The sequence below is a fragment of the Desmodus rotundus genome, chromosome 4 (assembly GCF_022682495.2).
Source record: "Desmodus rotundus isolate HL8 chromosome 4, HLdesRot8A.1, whole genome shotgun sequence".
In the NCBI taxonomy this organism is placed as follows: Eukaryota; Metazoa; Chordata; class Mammalia; order Chiroptera; family Phyllostomidae; genus Desmodus; species Desmodus rotundus.
In genome coordinates, this window is record NC_071390.1 from 4,136,372 (window position 1) to 4,154,061 (window position 17,690).

General features: G+C 53.7%; 1 protein-coding gene across 3 annotated transcripts in view; it reads left to right on the top strand.

Moving 5' to 3' along the window:
- Window positions 1–17,690, top strand: part of DHX32 (DEAH-box helicase 32 (putative)) — a 41,231-nt gene that overhangs the window by 20,630 nt on the left and 2,911 nt on the right. For all 3 annotated transcript variants that reach the window (XM_053923273.1, XM_053923274.2, XM_053923272.1), the window contains exons 5-10: window positions 3,826–4,198; window positions 8,478–8,723; window positions 9,949–10,048; window positions 10,135–10,293; window positions 15,389–15,580; window positions 16,409–16,558. In XM_053923273.1, coding sequence (XP_053779248.1) covers window positions 3,826–4,198; window positions 8,478–8,723; window positions 9,949–10,048; window positions 10,135–10,293; window positions 15,389–15,580; window positions 16,409–16,558 — 1,220 coding nt within the window. The remainder of the gene's footprint in view (window positions 1–3,825; window positions 4,199–8,477; window positions 8,724–9,948; window positions 10,049–10,134; window positions 10,294–15,388; window positions 15,581–16,408; window positions 16,559–17,690) is intronic.

Here is a 17,690-nt window from a genome sequence, read left to right on the forward strand (position 1 = left end):
TATACTATACTGTAGTATAGTGTAGTATAGTGTAGCATAGCAGAGCAGAGCAGTATACTGTAGTGTAGCGTAGCAGAGCGTGGCGGTGTGCTCCAGCAGAGCAGAGCAGTATACTGTAGTGTAGTGTAGTATAGTATAGTATAGCACAGCAGAGCAGAGCAGTATAGTACAACAGAGCAGAGCAGTACACTATAGTATACTACACTATACTATAGCGTAGTGTAGTATAGTGTAGCATAGCAGAGCAGAGCATTGGAAACCTTTTGGAAAGGACTCTCGGATGTAGTCACTTCTAAAATGAAATGTTACAGTGTTTCTACCCTAACTAACACGGATCCCACACCTGTATGAAATCACTGGTCAGGAAGCCCCGAGATCAGTAACTGTGAGACATCGAGTGGCTTTGTGGGCGCAGGGCAAGGACACATCTCACCTTTAGACATTTGCATGTGTTGGAACTTCCTGTTCACGGGTGGTTCCATGGTGAGCCCCAACCCCTACCCAACATTCAGTCTGAGCCAAAGGAAGGACTGCAGTCCGTGCTGAGACCATTTCGCCCTCACCGGCACGTAGAGTTCCTTTCTGGCTGTAGAAGAGTGTTCGGGCGCAGTGGGGCTGACACAGGTGCACTCGGAAGGTGGATGGGCGTGTGGGGCCCTGGTGGTTGCAAGTCTACATCCTCCTCCTTTGCCGGGCTGCCTGGCTTTCTCCGTGTCTTCTCGTCTTCCCTCCACTCTCACTCTTGTTGCTGGGATGCTGTCCTTTCTTTTCCCAGCCGTCCCCACAGCCAGCACAGATGAGCAGGTGCCCTGACTTGTTGCAAACAGGGTCTGAGTTGCAGCAAAGAAAGCAGACCTGCTGACTGAAAAGTCCCCATGAAACAAAGAGGCAGTCCCTGATCCCCCCAGGTGCCCTGTGCCCTGAGGAGGGGGCGGCGCACCTGCTCGCTGGCAGCCACGCACAGTCACCTGGCCTCTGTGCCCGGGCTTCCTGTCCCCACAATGGGGTGGTTCACACCTGCCCACAGGGTTGTCGTGAGGACTGAACGAGCTAATGTGTGTGACCGACATGCGTGTGTAGCTACCTCTGTCACTACGAAGGTGCATCAGGACCAGATGCACTTTCCTGGAGATGTATGCCAGCCCTGATTTTTCATGAGCTCAGACTGAGTAGCTGTATAAACGGGAGGATTTAAGGTCGACTGTTGACTATGGGAGGCACTGCTCTATATTCGATCCTGTCTTCTCATTTCCTTTGTAGCCCGTTAGTGTCCAATCTACCAGGCACTTGTGGATTGGTGCATGTACCCCTTATGCCTGCCACCTTTGATGCCCTAGACAACAGCTTTGTTCTTCTTTAAGCCTTTCTGAAACAGTGGACACCTGAACGTTACATACCTAAAACAGTCTCTCTCAACGAGATGCCAGGACTTGTAGAAGTGACGCATAGACTTCAGATACAGACCCTCTAGAAGACAGAGTTTGAAAGAATTACTCAAATGTTTCTTCACAGTCAAATTCAATATGTGTAATTTTAGAAAATACTAATAAAACTTCTCTATGTTCTCACCTTTCAGAAATTTAGCGTTAGGAGTTTAAAATTTAAACTGCACTTCCTGAGCCTTGGGCAGTGTCTTTACTTTTTAACCTGGTCATCAGCAACAGCGCTTTCTCAAGCACTGCACACGTGAGCTTATTAGCATGGAGGGCAGGGATGGACCGCTGTGGTATGTGGGAAATCTGAATAGTAGGCCTCAGTACTGTACAACCCTCGGGAAGGCCAGGCCGTGCCTGCTGAGTCCAGCAGTTCTAACTAGGGCACCACCGCCTCCCTTTTTAATGAAGCCTGGACCCATTTACACAACACACAAGCCTCCCCAGCTTGCAGGGCACATTCCTGCCCATGAGGTCAGTGCCCGGGTGCGTTGTGCTGAGGCGGTCATAGAGATTTAATTTGGAGCAGTAAGGAAGTACCATAGGTTAAAATAACTTGTTTTTAGACAAGAGGCAGTAGTAACTTGTCTCACGGTAGCACACTAATTAACATCAGCTAAAGACGAGCAGAAAAACTAGGTTTTGGACCCATGGCTCTTTGCATCCTGAAGTGTAATGCTGCAGTATTCAGTATGTATCTCTCCAAGCTGGAGAGAAGGAATAATCAGGCTATCCCTGCGCTGGGTGAGACACAGGGTGAGAACACGCATGAAAAGGCAGTGGCAAACCTCTCGGTCTCCTGGATTGCCGGGCGGGAGTGCTCAGGCTTCGTCGCCTAACCGTGGGGACCCAGGAAGCGGTCTTTATCACAGAGGGAGCAGATGTGCAGCTGTCAGTCCGGGCTCTCTCCCAGGCGTGATAAGGTGGGGAGCAGTGGGGGGACCTGACCCTTCTGAACTGTGGTCTCCGCCTCTACCGCGTGAGGTAGGAAGTCCGCCTGGACAACGAGCTCTGAAGGCTATGTGAGGAATGCCGCCCCGGCACAGAGCCCGGCACAGAGCTCGGTACATGTTTCTGCCCTTCTTCTGTTTCTTTCTGGAAAGGGGTTCATTGAGGCCCAGGCCACGCCCAGGTTCGATGACCTGCCAGGAGGCCTCCCAGCTCAGAGTCACCCCAGTGAAGGCACAGAGCAGTCAGGGGAAGGGGATGGGCACAGGGCGACTGCCGTCCACAGGGAACCAGGCGGGTGCGAGCTTCCCGGCGCCTCTCCTGGCGGAGTCAGGCCGGACACGCTCATCCCCAGCAGTGAGTCAGGAGAGTGCACGTGTGTGGTCCCGCCGGGAACACTGACAGGAGGCCCCCTGCACAGGGGGTTGGTTACTGGGGGTGGTCACACAGGCAGGCACCTCTGTGTCCTGTCTCCCGACGTTCTGGCTCCCAAAGGAAGGCTGGGCGGACCACGTTGTTGGCACAGAGAGGAAGCATCAGGAGCCGCTCTAGATCGGTCCTGGGCATGGGGAGAACCCCTCCACCCCAACCCCAGTTCCCAAATGCCAGTCAGGGCCAGCCTTGCCAGGTGGGTCTGCCATGTACAGGGGCACCTTAAATGGGCTGAAAACCTACAGGATTGGTTTCTTCAAGGAATATGTAGGTAAATGTGTAAGCAGTGTCCGATGTTCGTGTGGCGGTAGATGGCTAACAATAATAAATTATTCTTAGTAATAATAAATAACAACTTTAAAAACTACAATCCCAAGACTCCTGGACAATTTTATTAACGTCACTGGCCCATTTGGGTGCCGCCTGCAAATAGGTGATTGTGTTTTTGATGCTTCTGATTGGTCCTTGTGTGGGCAACATTTTGAACTTGTGCCACTCACACGTGGGTGACACCTTTTCCCACAGCGTCACCAACGGAGTCGCCGCGGGCCCGCAGGGCCGTGAGCCCGAGCCAGAATAACCATCCTTGACCCTTCCTTGTACAGTGTCCTTGTACAGTGCTTTGGCTCGGAAGCCGCCCCCACCATGGGAGGCGGGAAGACACCTCCCTGCCAAGGGTGTGTTGCGGTACGGCTGGGCTTTAGGAGCTCAGAGCGAGTGGTAACGGGAGCTCTCGTTAGTGCCTGTGATAAACATAGAGGGCAGAGGTCTATGACCCAGGGCTCAGAGGGGGTTTTCAGGGGTCTCTCTACAAACTTTAAAACTTGCTTATGTGTATTTTTCAGTTTTGAAGGTCTATAGATTGTATCAACTTCAAGGAATCTTGGCCCCAGTAAAGACGTAGAACTCCTGATCCAGAGGACAGCATAGAGGGAAGGCACTGTTGCTGTCCTTGGGGTTTCTGGTGTGGTTTCTCCCAGGAGTATTCTCACTTCAGCGTTCCTCCTTGTAGGTATTGTACCGATGCCATGTTGCAAAGAGAAATGATGTCCAATCCCTTTCTGAGCAGCTATGGGGTCGTCATCTTGGACGGCGTGCATGAAAGAAGCATTGCAACTGACGTGCTGCTTGGACTGCTTAAAGATGTTTTACTAGCGAGACCGGAACTGAAGCTCGTAATGAACGCCTCGCCTCCCCTGGTCAGCAGACTCAGCGCTTACTATGGAAACGTGCCCGTCGTAGAAGTGGCGAATAAGCACCCTGTGGAGGTTGTGCACCTCAGCGGGGCTCGGGAGGAGGCCTTTGAGTCTGTTTTACGCCTTATCTTTGAAATTCACCAGTCCGGTGAGAAGGGTGACATTGTAGTCTTTCTGGCCTGTGAACAAGTAAGTAAGTGATATTCTAACCTAATAGTAATCAGGTTACTTACTGGAAACCTTTTCACCTTGTTGGGACGCTGCGTTTCGTGACTAACATACAGGTTTCCGTTTGCTAATAAACTGTAACGTAAGTATTTGGTTCCACCACACCTCCATTTTTGTACTTTGGAGAAAACACAAGTAAATACACCTGAGCTGAAAAGGCAGTGTTTCCCAAATCAGATTCTGCCCTGAAAACGAAGAATGGGCGAGGCCACAGCGAAGATCCCAGAGCGCCCCCCCACCACCACCATCCTGCTCTGGCCCTGTCGCAGGCTGGCCCTGCCTGCCGTGACTTGTCTCAGCCGAGCGGATACACACTAGCGCGTGTCGCACCCTCAGCCACCTCTGCCACGACCAGGAGCGTTTGGTGGAGTGAGGAACGTGACCTACTTAATGTGGCCCCGAGTCAACCAACAAACAATGTCCCGCAAGTGTCCCTACAAGAGTCAGGGGAGGACTGTGCACAAAAGGTCGTTTCTGCCCACCCAGCAGGCAGTCTCCTGACACCGGGTCTCCTTTTCTTTAAAAAGATGGAGAAAAAGCTGAATTTGGATTCCTGAAAGTATCTTTTCAAGAAAACAGCTGGGAGTGTATGACGGAGCCTCTTTGGACTTTCACATGGCCGGGCACCCTCTGGGGATGCGTGCCTTTTATTGCAGCCTCTCCGTATCAAAGGCCTCCTGGGCCACTGGCATCTCCAGAATCAGGCCTTCACCTTACAGACTGATTTCCTGGTCCTCTCCCCCACCCGTCATCTCACTCAGACAGTGAAGGGCTCGTTTTCAGACCCTGACCCAGACGAGCGATTCCAGTGACCAAGCAGAAACCCGCAAGGACTCTGTCCGATCCCAGCGGGGCCGCCAGCCGGACAGAGACGGCCGAGGGCCCAGCGCCCTGCGAGGCTCCCCCTGAGCGGCCGCCCACTCCCAGCAGCACTGGCGGCAGCACTCACTGTGGCACACGCAGTGTGCAGTGGAGGCTGCCCCTCCCAGCCCTGGGAGCATCAGGCAGCTTTCTCGGGACTAGATTTATCTGTCTCCATAAAGACAGCCGCTTAGAGCCCCAAATATATGGTAACTACAGCATGTTCATCAACCGCTCATGTGTAGACTGCTCAGTTCCCCGTAGTAAATCCTCTGCCTACTACAAGACTTATTCTGTTATCATGCCCTAATCTTGCATGATTCAGGATATCCCAGGAAGCCCTGAGGAAAGCCATAAAATGATTAAGGAGACAGGAGAAGAATTTATGAAAGCAATGACAGGTCGTCGGTGCAGCGGACGCCCGAGGAAGGAAGGCGCAGTCACAGGCCTGTTGCTGGAGTGCAGGGGTCGCTGGGGGGCAGCAGGGTGGGGGCTGAGTATAGTGAAGATGGATGAATAGGCAGCTTTCATGTCAGAGAAAGCAAAATGGGTATTTGAAAAAATCCTGCAACAAAGCTGAGGGTAGTGGACTCTAAGTTTAATATGAGCCATAATTAATGGCATAGTGACTTTTGAATGTCAAACTTTAGCAGGTGCGGTTTACCTAGGCTAGAAATAGAAGTGATAAAATCACGAGGCTTAGGAAATAAGAGAATATCAAAGTCAGACCGGAAAGACATGTCCTATTAAGAAATCACCAGTCTTGCAGATTCTTCCCATCTCGGGAGTGATGGCGGGGCGAAGGCTGTGGGTGGGCTCTGCAGTTCTGCGTCTCTGAGGTTGAGGATGCTGACAGACCAGCCCTGAGGCTTACGGGGACCCCCACCCCGCCTTCAGCCTACCTTCTGTGGAAGCCAGTTTCATCCTCACAGCTCAGCGCCAAATCCCGTGGCTGTTGCCTGGCTTTCTCTTTGGTGCCTGCCCCCGGACGAGCTGGGCACAGTTTCGTGTCCTGGTGGACTTGTCTGTCCTTCCCCCCTACGTCAGGATTACATTACCACACTCCTCACCCGTGGTCTTGGAATCTCTCTTGAAAAAAATTGTCTTGCTCTGAAATCCACATTAACAGCTATTGGTCATTTGTCCCCATACTGTTTGAAGCTTTCTTGATCTCTGTGTAAAACTTTAAAATCTGTCGTAGCGATTCAGTGCCATGTGAAAACAAACGCAAGCAGTGTGAGAGAAGCGCACCGACTGTCGTTTTTGAGGAACACACTTTAAACTGCTGCCGTGCTCTCGAACCTTTTGGTTCAGTGAGCGTTTTCTCTAACTGCTGGCCCAGCACCCTGCTGGGAAGTAACTACCCTACCCGTGGGGCCGCCTGCTGCCCTGTGACTTGGCCGTCAGTCTGGACTGAGCACCCTGGACATTTGCAGAGCACCATTCCTTCCCCCCTCACTGTCTTCTAACCTGGGAAACAAGCAGACACATCAGACAGACCGCGGAAGTTGAGACTGACGGTAACGTCTGTTCAGACTGCCGTGCAGCCCGAAGCCACCCCAGACACGGTGCCGCTACCGTCGCCCCGGGACACGCGCGCTCTGCGGGCCTCGCACTGGGGCCGGCAGCTTCTGCCCCACACGCTGCTGTGTTTTCCCGCTTTGCAGGCAACGGTGGGACAGTCCTGCAGAGGTAAATGCACTGCACACATTGAATGAAGAAACAATTTAAAGCACAAAGTGCATATTTTAAGCTTACTTTTCAAATGGAAGGTTCTGACCTCAAAGCCCTATGTATCAGCTGAGCTTGAGGAGTCTACATACAACACCCATTCTGTTTTTGCTCTGTTTTTTTCCTCTGACAAGTTCTTTTGTTCTTTCTTTGTACCCATTTGGAACAACTTCAACATTAGAACCCACGTACAACTGAAAACTTTAAACAACCAGAAGCAAATAAAAAACAAGTGGCCCAAGTGACTTTTTAAACAGTGTTCTCAGAGACTGAGCTGCACCTCAGTGCGCTTTGAAGGCTCATTTTGATCGGAAATTGCCTGGGGTGAGTGCTGGAGTCGAATCCCCTTTACGACTCCAGGTCATCTCTGAGGGTGAGGGAGCCCCTGCGGGAGCTCACTCAAGGTCGTCCCAGGGACAGCCAGAATGCTGTTCTCTTCTTGTGATTTCTAAAGCAACCCTCACGTAAAATGATGACGTGATCAGACTACAAAAATGGAGACAGTTTTGTTCTGATTATTCCATTTGACAAGTTTCCATCCATTACGATCAACAATCACGCTGTTTACTTGGGGAAAATCCGGCCCTGGTGCCTGCTCCAGAGGAGTTTCCCAAGGGCTCGGCCCAGGCCTCGGGCACCTGTGATGCCTGGCTGTTTTCTAGGCAGGCCTGTCTTCCTACAGAACCCTTGGTTAATTCGATCCGCTCCCCAAACAGTACAGAGGGAAGAGGTGAGCTCAGCACTGCAAAATGGAATCGGTCTTGGCGACTCACAGTCCCGGAAGTCTTTTTTACGGAGATTTTTAGTGAAATATAACAAATCTAATTAAATGGGGCTCCTTCCATGTTGCTCGTTAGTGAGGCCCTTAAGAAAGCAGACATTTTGGAAACAAAAGATGTAAGAATTATATTACGTGATATCTTTTTTACATGAGGCTCTAAAAAGCTAGTGATCGGAGAAATAGAAAAATACTATGTAAATGCCTTCTGAGCTCTTTGCAGAGTCTTATGTGTAGCTTTAGGGGAATAGTCCACTGTTGCCGGGTCTGTTGGGCCGTGGAGCACTTCAGAGGGGCGCTGCTAAGGCCCGAGTCATGCGCACCAGCACAGAGCAGGCCTCCTTCCCTCCCGCCTCACTGCCTCCCTGCACTTCTGAAGGGCCGGCGGGGCCCTGACCCTGTGGTGGAGCCTGTCTGTGTGTGCGGGGTTGGAGTCTAGAGAGTCGTTTGCAATTCGTAGTTCTGCCACCAGGGAGCACAGTCCCCAGCATCCCTGACGGGAGAATCACTCGCCTTTACCTGTCCCTGTGTGTGAATGGGTGCGAGGAACCGCATCCAGCCGGAAGAGTAGGATAAATGCGTAAAGGCCGAGGCAGTACCTGTCACACAGGACACCAGTCTTGGACTAAAAACAATGAAGTTGTTTCTAAGTTGTCTTCCCCAGAGAAACGTTCTCGTCTGGTTCCTCGTTCAGCTGACGTTTAATGACACACGGACCGTCACGCAGGCGGTTCCTTCACTGTCCACGGGCTTCTGTCTCTACAGCCCTTGTCGGTAGTTTTACTGAATCTGGACTTTTTTGTTAAGTGGAAAAGTCGTTTGTCATGTACCACATTCTCATGGATGCTGTTACTGATTTTTTTACTGTAGGATATTGAGAAAGCCTATGAAATTGTCTGTCGAGAAGGCTCTAACTTAAACCCAGATCTTGGCGAGCTGGTGGTGGTTCCTTTGTATCCGAAAGAGAAGTGCGCACTGTTCAAGCCACATGATGAAACGGAGACAAGAGGCCAAGTTCGCCAGAGGAGAGTGGTGCTCACCGCCAGCCCCGGAGAGTCTCTGATCTGGAGCGGCACCGTGAAGTTCGTGGTTGACACGGGCGTGGAGAGAAGGAAGGTAACTACCACCGAGCAGGTTAGGCAGACCGCTGAGGATTGCTGAGAATGTTTCTCGGGCCCCCACCATTCTCTGGACCAGAAAGTGGGGGTGAACTGCAGGGTACGGGGGTCTCGGGATTTGTCCGTGTGCACAGAGCAGCAGTCTGGAAACGAGTTGAGTCGATGGAGGTGCCAGAGGAGAAGTGGGAGGAAAGACAACTGTTGAAACATAAGGTGGAGGTTCTTCTCGCCAGTGGCTTTTCCTCAGCCAGCAGACTGTTTGACGGACAGTGACGTACCCTCAGTTATCTCCGGCAGCCCCTTTGTCAAAGTGACTAGCGCCTTCCCTCAAGGAGTTTACTAGAAATTAGTTTCCACTGCACTGGCTTTCATTTTAGCAGGTTTTGGCTTTATAACTGACATAAGATTCCACCCCAAATTTTTAAAGAATGTAGTAATTTTATATAGCTATTTTTAAAGAAAAACATTGGGGAAAATGGAATAGGGTCTCTCACTCTCCAAGACACGGGACTTAAGTCACAGCGTTTATGGACTGAAAAGAGCGTGTCCGAGTCCTGATCCCTTTGCCACTATCAGATGTCGTGTAGCTTTCCTCCTTCCGGAAAGCGGGTCTCCTGGACACCCTCGTCTCACCTGCACGGAGCAGTCCTCGCCACTGGGAGGGTCCCCGTGGAACAGTCTGGGTGCACCTGACTGGACGCGACTGGACGCGTCCCCCACCCAGGGAACCCGGGTTATTACTCACCCCTCAGACACCCCCTAGGAAAAGCACTGCGTCCGCTGCGCACAGTTTGGTTGAGCTGACATGGTGGGAAAGGCGCGTGTTAGGAAGGTGAGGCCACTGAGCTCACAGCCGGTTTGAACAGAACCTTGAAGAGACACAGCATGGCCAGGTGACAGTCCTGTCCACGAGGCACCTGTACACCTGTCGCTCACCAGTGTCACACTGGAGAGGTGACAATGCTAGTACTTCAGCAGATGGTGGAGGTCCCATAGCTGTTGAAGCTACAAGGAAAGCAGACACCCTTTAAGTCCATTTATGCAAGCTTGGCGTTTCCATCTCGAGACGAGTGAAGCTGTAACACACATCTCACAAAGCGAATGGCCCTGTAGCAGAGCATTGCGTGAGCCGAACTGCTGCCCGAGGCACAGGCACGTCAGGGCCCGCGAGCTGGCCACCTCGCGGCCACCTGATGCTAAAGGTGCTGTCTTTCCACTTGAAGGTGTACAACCCACGAATCAGGGCGAGCTCACGGGTCACGCAGCCCATCAGCCAAAGCCAAGCGGAGATCCGCAAGCAGATTCTCGGCACGTCATCTTCAGGTAGCCGCACTGCGTGCACAAACACTGCCGTCTGTCCCTGTCTGCAAAAAACAGACACTACAGCCCTCTCCCTTCATTTCTTCTAGGAAAGCTTTTCCGTCTGTACTCTGAGGAGTTTGCCTCCAAAGACATGCAGCCGCTGAAGCCGGCAGAAATGCAGGAAGCCAACCTCACCAGCATGGTGCTGTTCATGAAGAGGATTGACATTGCGGGCCTAGGCCACTGTGACTTCATGAACAGACCAGGTAGCCGGGCTGTGTGCTGGCGGGGCACAGGGGCTGCCGTGCACGAGCAGACCAGGGAGCCGGGCCACGTGCCAGCGGGGCAGCGGGGCGAGACTTGGCTTCTGCACTCGGCAGTGCAAGCAAGCATTTTCCCTATTGAGGTAAATGTTTTCTGAAGTGATTTAAAACCCTAGGGAATGTTTGCTGTGGCACTGGAAGGCTGTCTGCCATTGGTCACTGAAGCGTAGGGCACCTGGGCCTTAGGAGTCCGGAGGGAGAGCAGAGTGTGGAAGTGGAGGCAGGAACCAACAGCGAGTGAAGGTGGATTGGCGGTGGGGACACCTGTCGGCCAGCGGCCTTCCTCCTGAGTCACAGTGTCACCGGGGAGAGTCCACTAGAAGCTCCCTCCTCTGTAATCAGGTTGATCCCCAGGCGTCTTGTGTGGGACAGAGTGGACGTTCAGTCGAGAAGGGAGAGGAGAAGCGGGGTTGTCGCTGCAAGGTTCGGGAGAGCTAACAGCACACCATCACAACGCAGAGCTCCTGCGTGCCCTCAGTGGTCAGCCTCTGTGAGGCCAAGCGCTGAGCCCCAGGGGACAAAGGGCAGGGTCACTATTTCTGTCCCCCGACAGCACGCACAGGACTACTCTGCTGTGCTTGGGAGACACCTCACGGGGGACTGACTCGGACTCACTGCTTAGAACAAAAACTCCCTGATGATGGTTGCAGCTGCCGCATGTGATTCAGCTGATAACTGCAATGCACAGGTCCAGCAAACCTGGACCCTTTCAGGGTCCACGGACCATGAGGAAATGAATTTGGCATAACTAGGCTGCAGGCTATTAACTGAACCTGATGACACAGATCTCTTTTTTAAAATATCAGTTAATTTTTTTCTTCCCTGGTGCTGGGGATCGACTCCATTGCGAGTGACATCCCGGAGGTCTTTCACCCGGGAAGGGCAGGGATACCTACCCAGGAATTTGGGGACAAACTAGCTGAGCTGGACAAGACTACAGCAGGGGCCATCTTTGGGCCTGGACTTGGAGCTCATTTTGGTGGTGTCCAGACAGTGGGCTCTGGAATAATCTAGGAAAACTGAACCCAAACGCACACTGGCCAGACATGGCAGGACAGGACAAAGGCCTCAAGAAAATGCGAGGAGCACGAGGACAGAACATGGTTGGGTCGCAGAGGCTGGTGTTGGTGCTGGCTAAGACAGGGTTCGAGACACTGCGGTCGCTGGGCCGCCGGTGCTGATGGCACAGGCGTTGATCAGAGTGCCCACGGGCCAGCAAGTCCGGGTGCCCTGGAACCCTGTCTAATGCACGAGCAGCCTGGTCTGGGAGCTCACTGGAGAACTGTGTGCACTTCTCTATGAATGACCGGACTTCCTTCGGCACTCACCGAAGAATGGACCAGGGAAGTGGACCAGGTGCACAGCCTGGCTGCAGACCCGTCCATCTGCAGCAGGGTTGAGTCCGGTCATCTGCCACACAGCCCCGAGGGGTCAGCAGATGTCCTCAGCACACTGGCAGGAGCCCCAGTCCAGGTTCCTAATCAATGCAGGTTATTCTGTTCACTGTCGAAAGGCCACACGAGTTTGTTGGTATATTCAGATGGCAGGAGGAGTGAAAAAGAGGCACAGATGTGCTAAAACAACTCAAGAGCCAGTGGGAGGACCTTAAAAGCAAAATAATTTTCTGGAGTGTGAAACAAAATCTGGAGAGATTTAAAAGGCACAGAATGGGAACCTTCCAGCTTTTGAACCCCCGGAGGCTCCCTGTGGGTCCAGTGACCATGTGACTTAGTGTTCGGGCCAGGACACTTGAGGGTAAAAGGGGATGCTGCGCAAAGAGCACTGGGGTCAGACTGAACTGGGCCGTCCTCACCAAACAGGGCAGAGGTGCCCCGTAGTCAGGGGACCACACCAGAAAGCTCGGGCCCTTGAGCACAGCCGGGGCTCCGCCCCCCGCCTCCCCCTACCCCCCTGCTCATTGGCCCTCTCGGAGCCTCTTGTTCACGTGTCATCTGCACGCGAGCACAATCAAAGCAGTCCGTTCCCAGAGTCGAGATAACTGGTAACGCACGTAGGCCCCCTGGAAGGTACCTGGCAAACAGTAAATGCTGTGGCTGTCATCACCTGCGGGACCCCCGCCCGGGCTCTGGAGTACAGGGCCCGTGGCCCCAAGCAGCAGGAGGTCCTGTGGAGGGCATTTTCACAGTGCAAGAAGCAGAGGCCGATCCCGGCGCTGGGAGACAGCGCCCAGTTACCTCTGAGAGGCCAGTGGCTAAAGCAGAGCCTTGAACTTGGAGCCAGAAGACGTGTCCTATGACAGCTTCGTGACAACCCATTGGTCAGAACAGACACTGCCAGTGACCGGCCTGGGGTCAAGACCTCATTTCGTAGCTGAGGGAGGAGGCTGGCCGGCCCTGTGGCTTTGGCAAGTCACTGCCCTTTTCTCTGCAGTCACGGCAGAGCAGTGCCTGCCTCCATCTCCCGGGGTTCCTGAGAACTCCTGCTGAGGCTGCTCGTGCCCAGGCGCCATGGGCAGCACGTCAGGATAGGGGTCAGGCAAATGCCGGGTGTTGTGAGCGTGTGCTTGTGAAACTGAACCTCCAGGAAGTCTGTCCTTCCTGTCCTTTCTGGAGCCAAACTCTAACCCTATTCTCTCAAGTCCCGAGTCATTTTAGTCTGTGCCGCCTTCTCAGTCTTCTTTCTACGGTCACAAACCCCAAAGGCATCCTCTTTTTCTGGTGCTGGGGCTGGGGGCAGAACCATGGCGTTTTTCTGTCAGTGATCCCCCGTGCAGCCAACTCACCTCCAGGGCATGAAAGTGAGGAGCAGGTTTGGGGACAGGTTGTCTGTCAAGGCTGATGCTGATGGGGACAGTTGCCGAGGATCCTGTAACCATGCAGCCAGCAGCTGTGCTGATTTATAGGAATCGGTTTCTAAACAGCTTTCAGTAACTACGTATGTGCTCCCAAGCTCTCTTGCTATCTCATCGGAGGAGCTGATTTCTGTCGCTGTCACCTGTACCTTCTGCACAGGTCAGCTGTCCCCCTTCATTTCAAGGCTAACTGAAGGAATGCTCGGACTTTCATTTCCAAATAGCCCATCTGTCTCCTTCCTGGGACTGTGACTCCTCAAGGTCTCAGCTTGGCCCCAGGGTCACCACACATGAACACAGAGTCCTCCAGAGCCCGTGCCAGCACCCGGGCAGGACCCAGGGCTCGGCCCAGTGCTGCGTCTCAGTGAGAGATCACACAGCAGGGAGTGAGGCGTCTTCGCCTGCCACTGGGGACGACAGCTGTGCTTCAGAGACCCCCGCAGATGCCCAGGCTCTGGCGGGTTTGTGGTGGGCTGGTTCCTCTGGCCCCTCGGCCCCGCCGCTTGCCGTTCCTGGGAGCTGGTCTCTCGCTGGCACTCGTGCAGCAGGGCTGCAGCTGTGGCAACGAGCCGCACCGAGGGCCAGAGTCCCTCCCGACCCACAGCAGAGCTTCCCCGGGGGTCTTCCTAGTGTCCTGATAGGGACGGGGGACTGGCTGGTGCCTGGCTCAGATTTGACATCGAGTGACAGACACTGTTTGCCTGACATTTTGACAAATAGTTCAGTGGTCAAAGTTTGGACAACAAATAAGTCAGCTTTCACGGTCGGGGACTCTGGTCTCCCAGATGCGGAAAGGCGACACCTCACAGTCGTCTCCCCCCAGGACGTGTTGGAACTGAGACCTGGGAGAGCCATGCTGGGCTGCTCACAAAATGCCCCAGTTTCTCGGGTAGAAATACAGCAGGCTTACACTGTCATTTCCTTCTCTGTGTGGCCTTTATTGCTCTACCGTGTGGCAGACAGGTGGAAAACACGTATTTACTTATTATAACCTGATTCTGCAAGGACAAGGGAAATACAGTCCTACCTCAGTCCTCGTCGGCTTTAGAACTCCTCAGGCCCTGTACTCGTCACATTTTGACGAGAAAAAAAAAGCCACAGCGCTCGGAGCTTGCTCGGGACACGCCGCATGCACAGCTAGAACTTGTATGAGCCATGCCGCCCCACCAGAGAAAACGCGTCCTCACGTGCTGCCTGTTCGGTGCCAGGCGGTTTCGGCCCTTGTCGTGAGTTCCAGAACGAACTGACGACAGAGCACCAAGGTGCCGCTGCACCTTTCTTTGAACAAATGGATTATCTTCTTTTGGTGGAGATGACCACCACACTATTATCAGAGCTATACAAACTTAGAATAATAAATGGATTTTCTCTGGTGGAGATTGAGCACATATAATAAACACCACGCCAGTACCAGCATCACGTACACTCGGGAACAAAGAGGTGAAGAAAGTCAGCCTCTGTCCCTGTCTGCCGGGTGAACAGCTCCTTGGACGTCCCATCTACTACTGTGTCTGCGTGAGCGCTGGGGCAGATTCGATGGGTTAATTTTATCATCCTGCCATGCACGCCTCATAACTTTTTACAGGACGCTACACCGTGTGCTTTACCGTGTTGAATATCAGATGTCCTGATTTCCGGAAACACGCCAGAGCTTATTCTGGGCTGAGGTGACCCTTTCAGTCCCGATTTGAGGATCTGTCGGGTAGCGCTGGAGCAGAATGTGTCTGGGGGCTCCCTTCCATTTCCTACCCGGGGCCCCTCGGACCGTGAGCCCCTGCTGCCTGGTGGGTGGAGACAGGCAGTGCCCTGACCGTGAGCACTGGGCACACCAGGTGTGCTCGTTGGGCAGCCCTGTCTGGCCGCTGCTGTTTCGTGCACGTGCTCTGCTGACCAGTGGAGGGGCTCGCGTAGACCTCCCAGGTCCTCCCTCCCTGCAGCTCTCCTTGCAGGCCTGCAAGCTCGGGCCACCGGGGTCTCCCAGACCCACAGTGCCAGCTTTGTGACTCAGGTTCCCCGCCCTTCACCACAGCCCTGGAACTCTTAAGCCGGGCAAGCACATGGCTCACTTTGTTAGTGTCCCCGCTCAGAAGTCAGCCCCTTGTCACCTGACATTCTTTGTCTTGCAAACTGTTGATTCAGATACTTTGTTCATTATGAGAGGGAAATCAGTTCCTGTTACTCCTTCTCGGTTATAGGAGGCTTCCTGATTATTTTTTCCTTTCCTAGCCCCGGAAAGTCTGATGCAGGCTTTGGAAGACTTAGATTACCTGGCAGCTCTAGACAATGACGGAAACCTGTCTGAATTCGGAATCATCATGTCCGAGTTCCCCCTCGACCCCCAACTCTCCAAGTGCATCTTAGCGTCCTGCGAGTTTGACTGTGTGGACGAGATGCTCACCGTCGCCGCCATGGTCACAGGTACTGCTCCCGGGGCTGCTTCCGTGCGTGGTGTGCCTGCAGCAGCTAGAGAGTTAAATGGCATCCATTCGAAGTGGTGTTTTAATGGGTGAAAGAGGTAGAAAACTGTGACAGTTTCTTGGGGTGCCCAATCTTTTGATGTCTCTGGGCCACACTGGGAGAAGAGTTGTCTTGGGCTGCACATTAAATACAAAAACACTAAGGAAAACTGAGGAGCAAAAAAAAAAAAAAAAAAGGTTTTAAGTAAACGTACGATTTTGCTTTGGGCCGCACTCGCAGCCATACCAGGCCACGTGTGGGCCATGGGCCACGGGTCGGACACCTTAGTGTCCCTGGCGAACTCCTGAACCTGACACGGGAGAGCACACCAGGTTCGCCCCCGCTGGACGAGTGAGCGCAGACCAGGACAGTCGGACGAAGATGCACCACCAGGCGTGCTCTGCCCTGGCGATGACGTGTGCGCCCCGTTTACTTCCTGCCCCCTCGTTCCTCTCGGCCCATCTGGTCCACTCTACGCTCTGACCGGCAGCACACACCGGGGGCCGCGCCATAGGAGGACTTGGTTCCGTCCTGTCCCTGCGTCTGGCCTCGGAGCACCCGGTCCCCACACCCACTGTGACACAGCCACTGTTACAAGCAGAGCTAAGAAGGCAAACAGAAGCAAGGAGAACTACGACAACTCCCCCTAAGCCCCTTCTGGTCACTAAATAACTCAGGGTAACATAATTGTCCTCGGTCAGACAGGCTACTGTGCTTCCTGCCCCCGGTACTGTGCTGACGTGGAATGTCTCCATTACTGTTGACCTTGTAACCTTTTGCACCTTCAAGCTCCCAGTTGCTTTTTGCACCTGCCTCGTGGAGCGGAGGAGGCTGCCCTGACTTGCTGGAAGACATTTTTACATCCTGAAGGCGATCACTTCACCCTCATCAACATTTACAAGGCCTACCAAGACACAGTTCTGAATTCCACCAGTGAGCGTAAGTGAATGCTTGTGATTCTCATAAATTACCTTCAAAGTCCACCTTTCCTTCCCAAAATAAGCTGAGCGGCTACTCGTCAAACACCCTTTCTCTCTAGCCGTGTTGGTCACTTCAATGGAATGGCGCTTGAGGCCCTAAATGCACCCATATGTTTCTGCTGAGCAGCAGAAACTCCCTCCAGCACCCAATGCCCTGGTGGGCTGCAGGGCTGTGGGCCTGGACCTAGAACCCCAGCCTTCAGCTGGGCCGCCCTTCACCCTTCCTAGGGTGAGGGTTGCACAGCACAGCTCTTGCTTTCTGGGGTCTGGAGAGAAGCAAAGGAACTGCCACCTCTTGGTGCCCCCTGGGTCCAAGTGCCACTCTGTGCTTTCCGTAACGGGCACATCCACTGCTGGATGTGGATGGGGAGAATATGAGGCATGCCAGAGCAACCCCCATGGGCGGAGAGAATCTGACTGGAGCTTGGCGGAGGGCAGGGCAGGGGAGGGCCACCGGGTCCAGAGGAGAACAGGGCTGTGGAAGCTGGTGAGGCAGCAGTTCTGGGCGAGTCTGCGCATTCTCAGTGACAAGGGAACAGCAGACTCCTTGTGTGCAGCTGCTGTGCTGGGCTTGAAAAGAGGGGCACCTCCAGGGGCAGAGAGGGCTAAGCAGGGTGGCGGGGGCCGAGGCCTCCAAAGGCAGCTGGGGGGGTTCACCTGTTTTCCACAAAGCTGCTTGTGGAAGCTTGTCTGCTCAGAGAGGTGGTGTGAAAGGTACATGCGGTGACAACTGTGCTGGCGACTGAATGGCAGCAGCACTGCAGAGCAGGGAGCGTGCTTCTCGAGGCTTGGGGGAGGCGGACAGGACAGGACAGGACGTGGGGCGCTTGGTGGCACCTGCGAGAGCCGCAGGGTGGTGCCAGCCAGTGCGCGCTCCCGCTGCTCCAGATGGGCCTGCACGGTGGGACCAGTCAACAGGCCCGCTGCCCACCAGGCCAAGGCCACGGGCACTGCCAGTCCACGGCAAACTCCAGTCCACCTCGAGTGATTACACTCACAGGGGGCAAGGAGGAATAACGTCAAACTGAACCAGGTGGCTGAATTCTAGTGTAAAACTTGCAGCTAGGGTGGCTACAGTTCCCTGACCAACC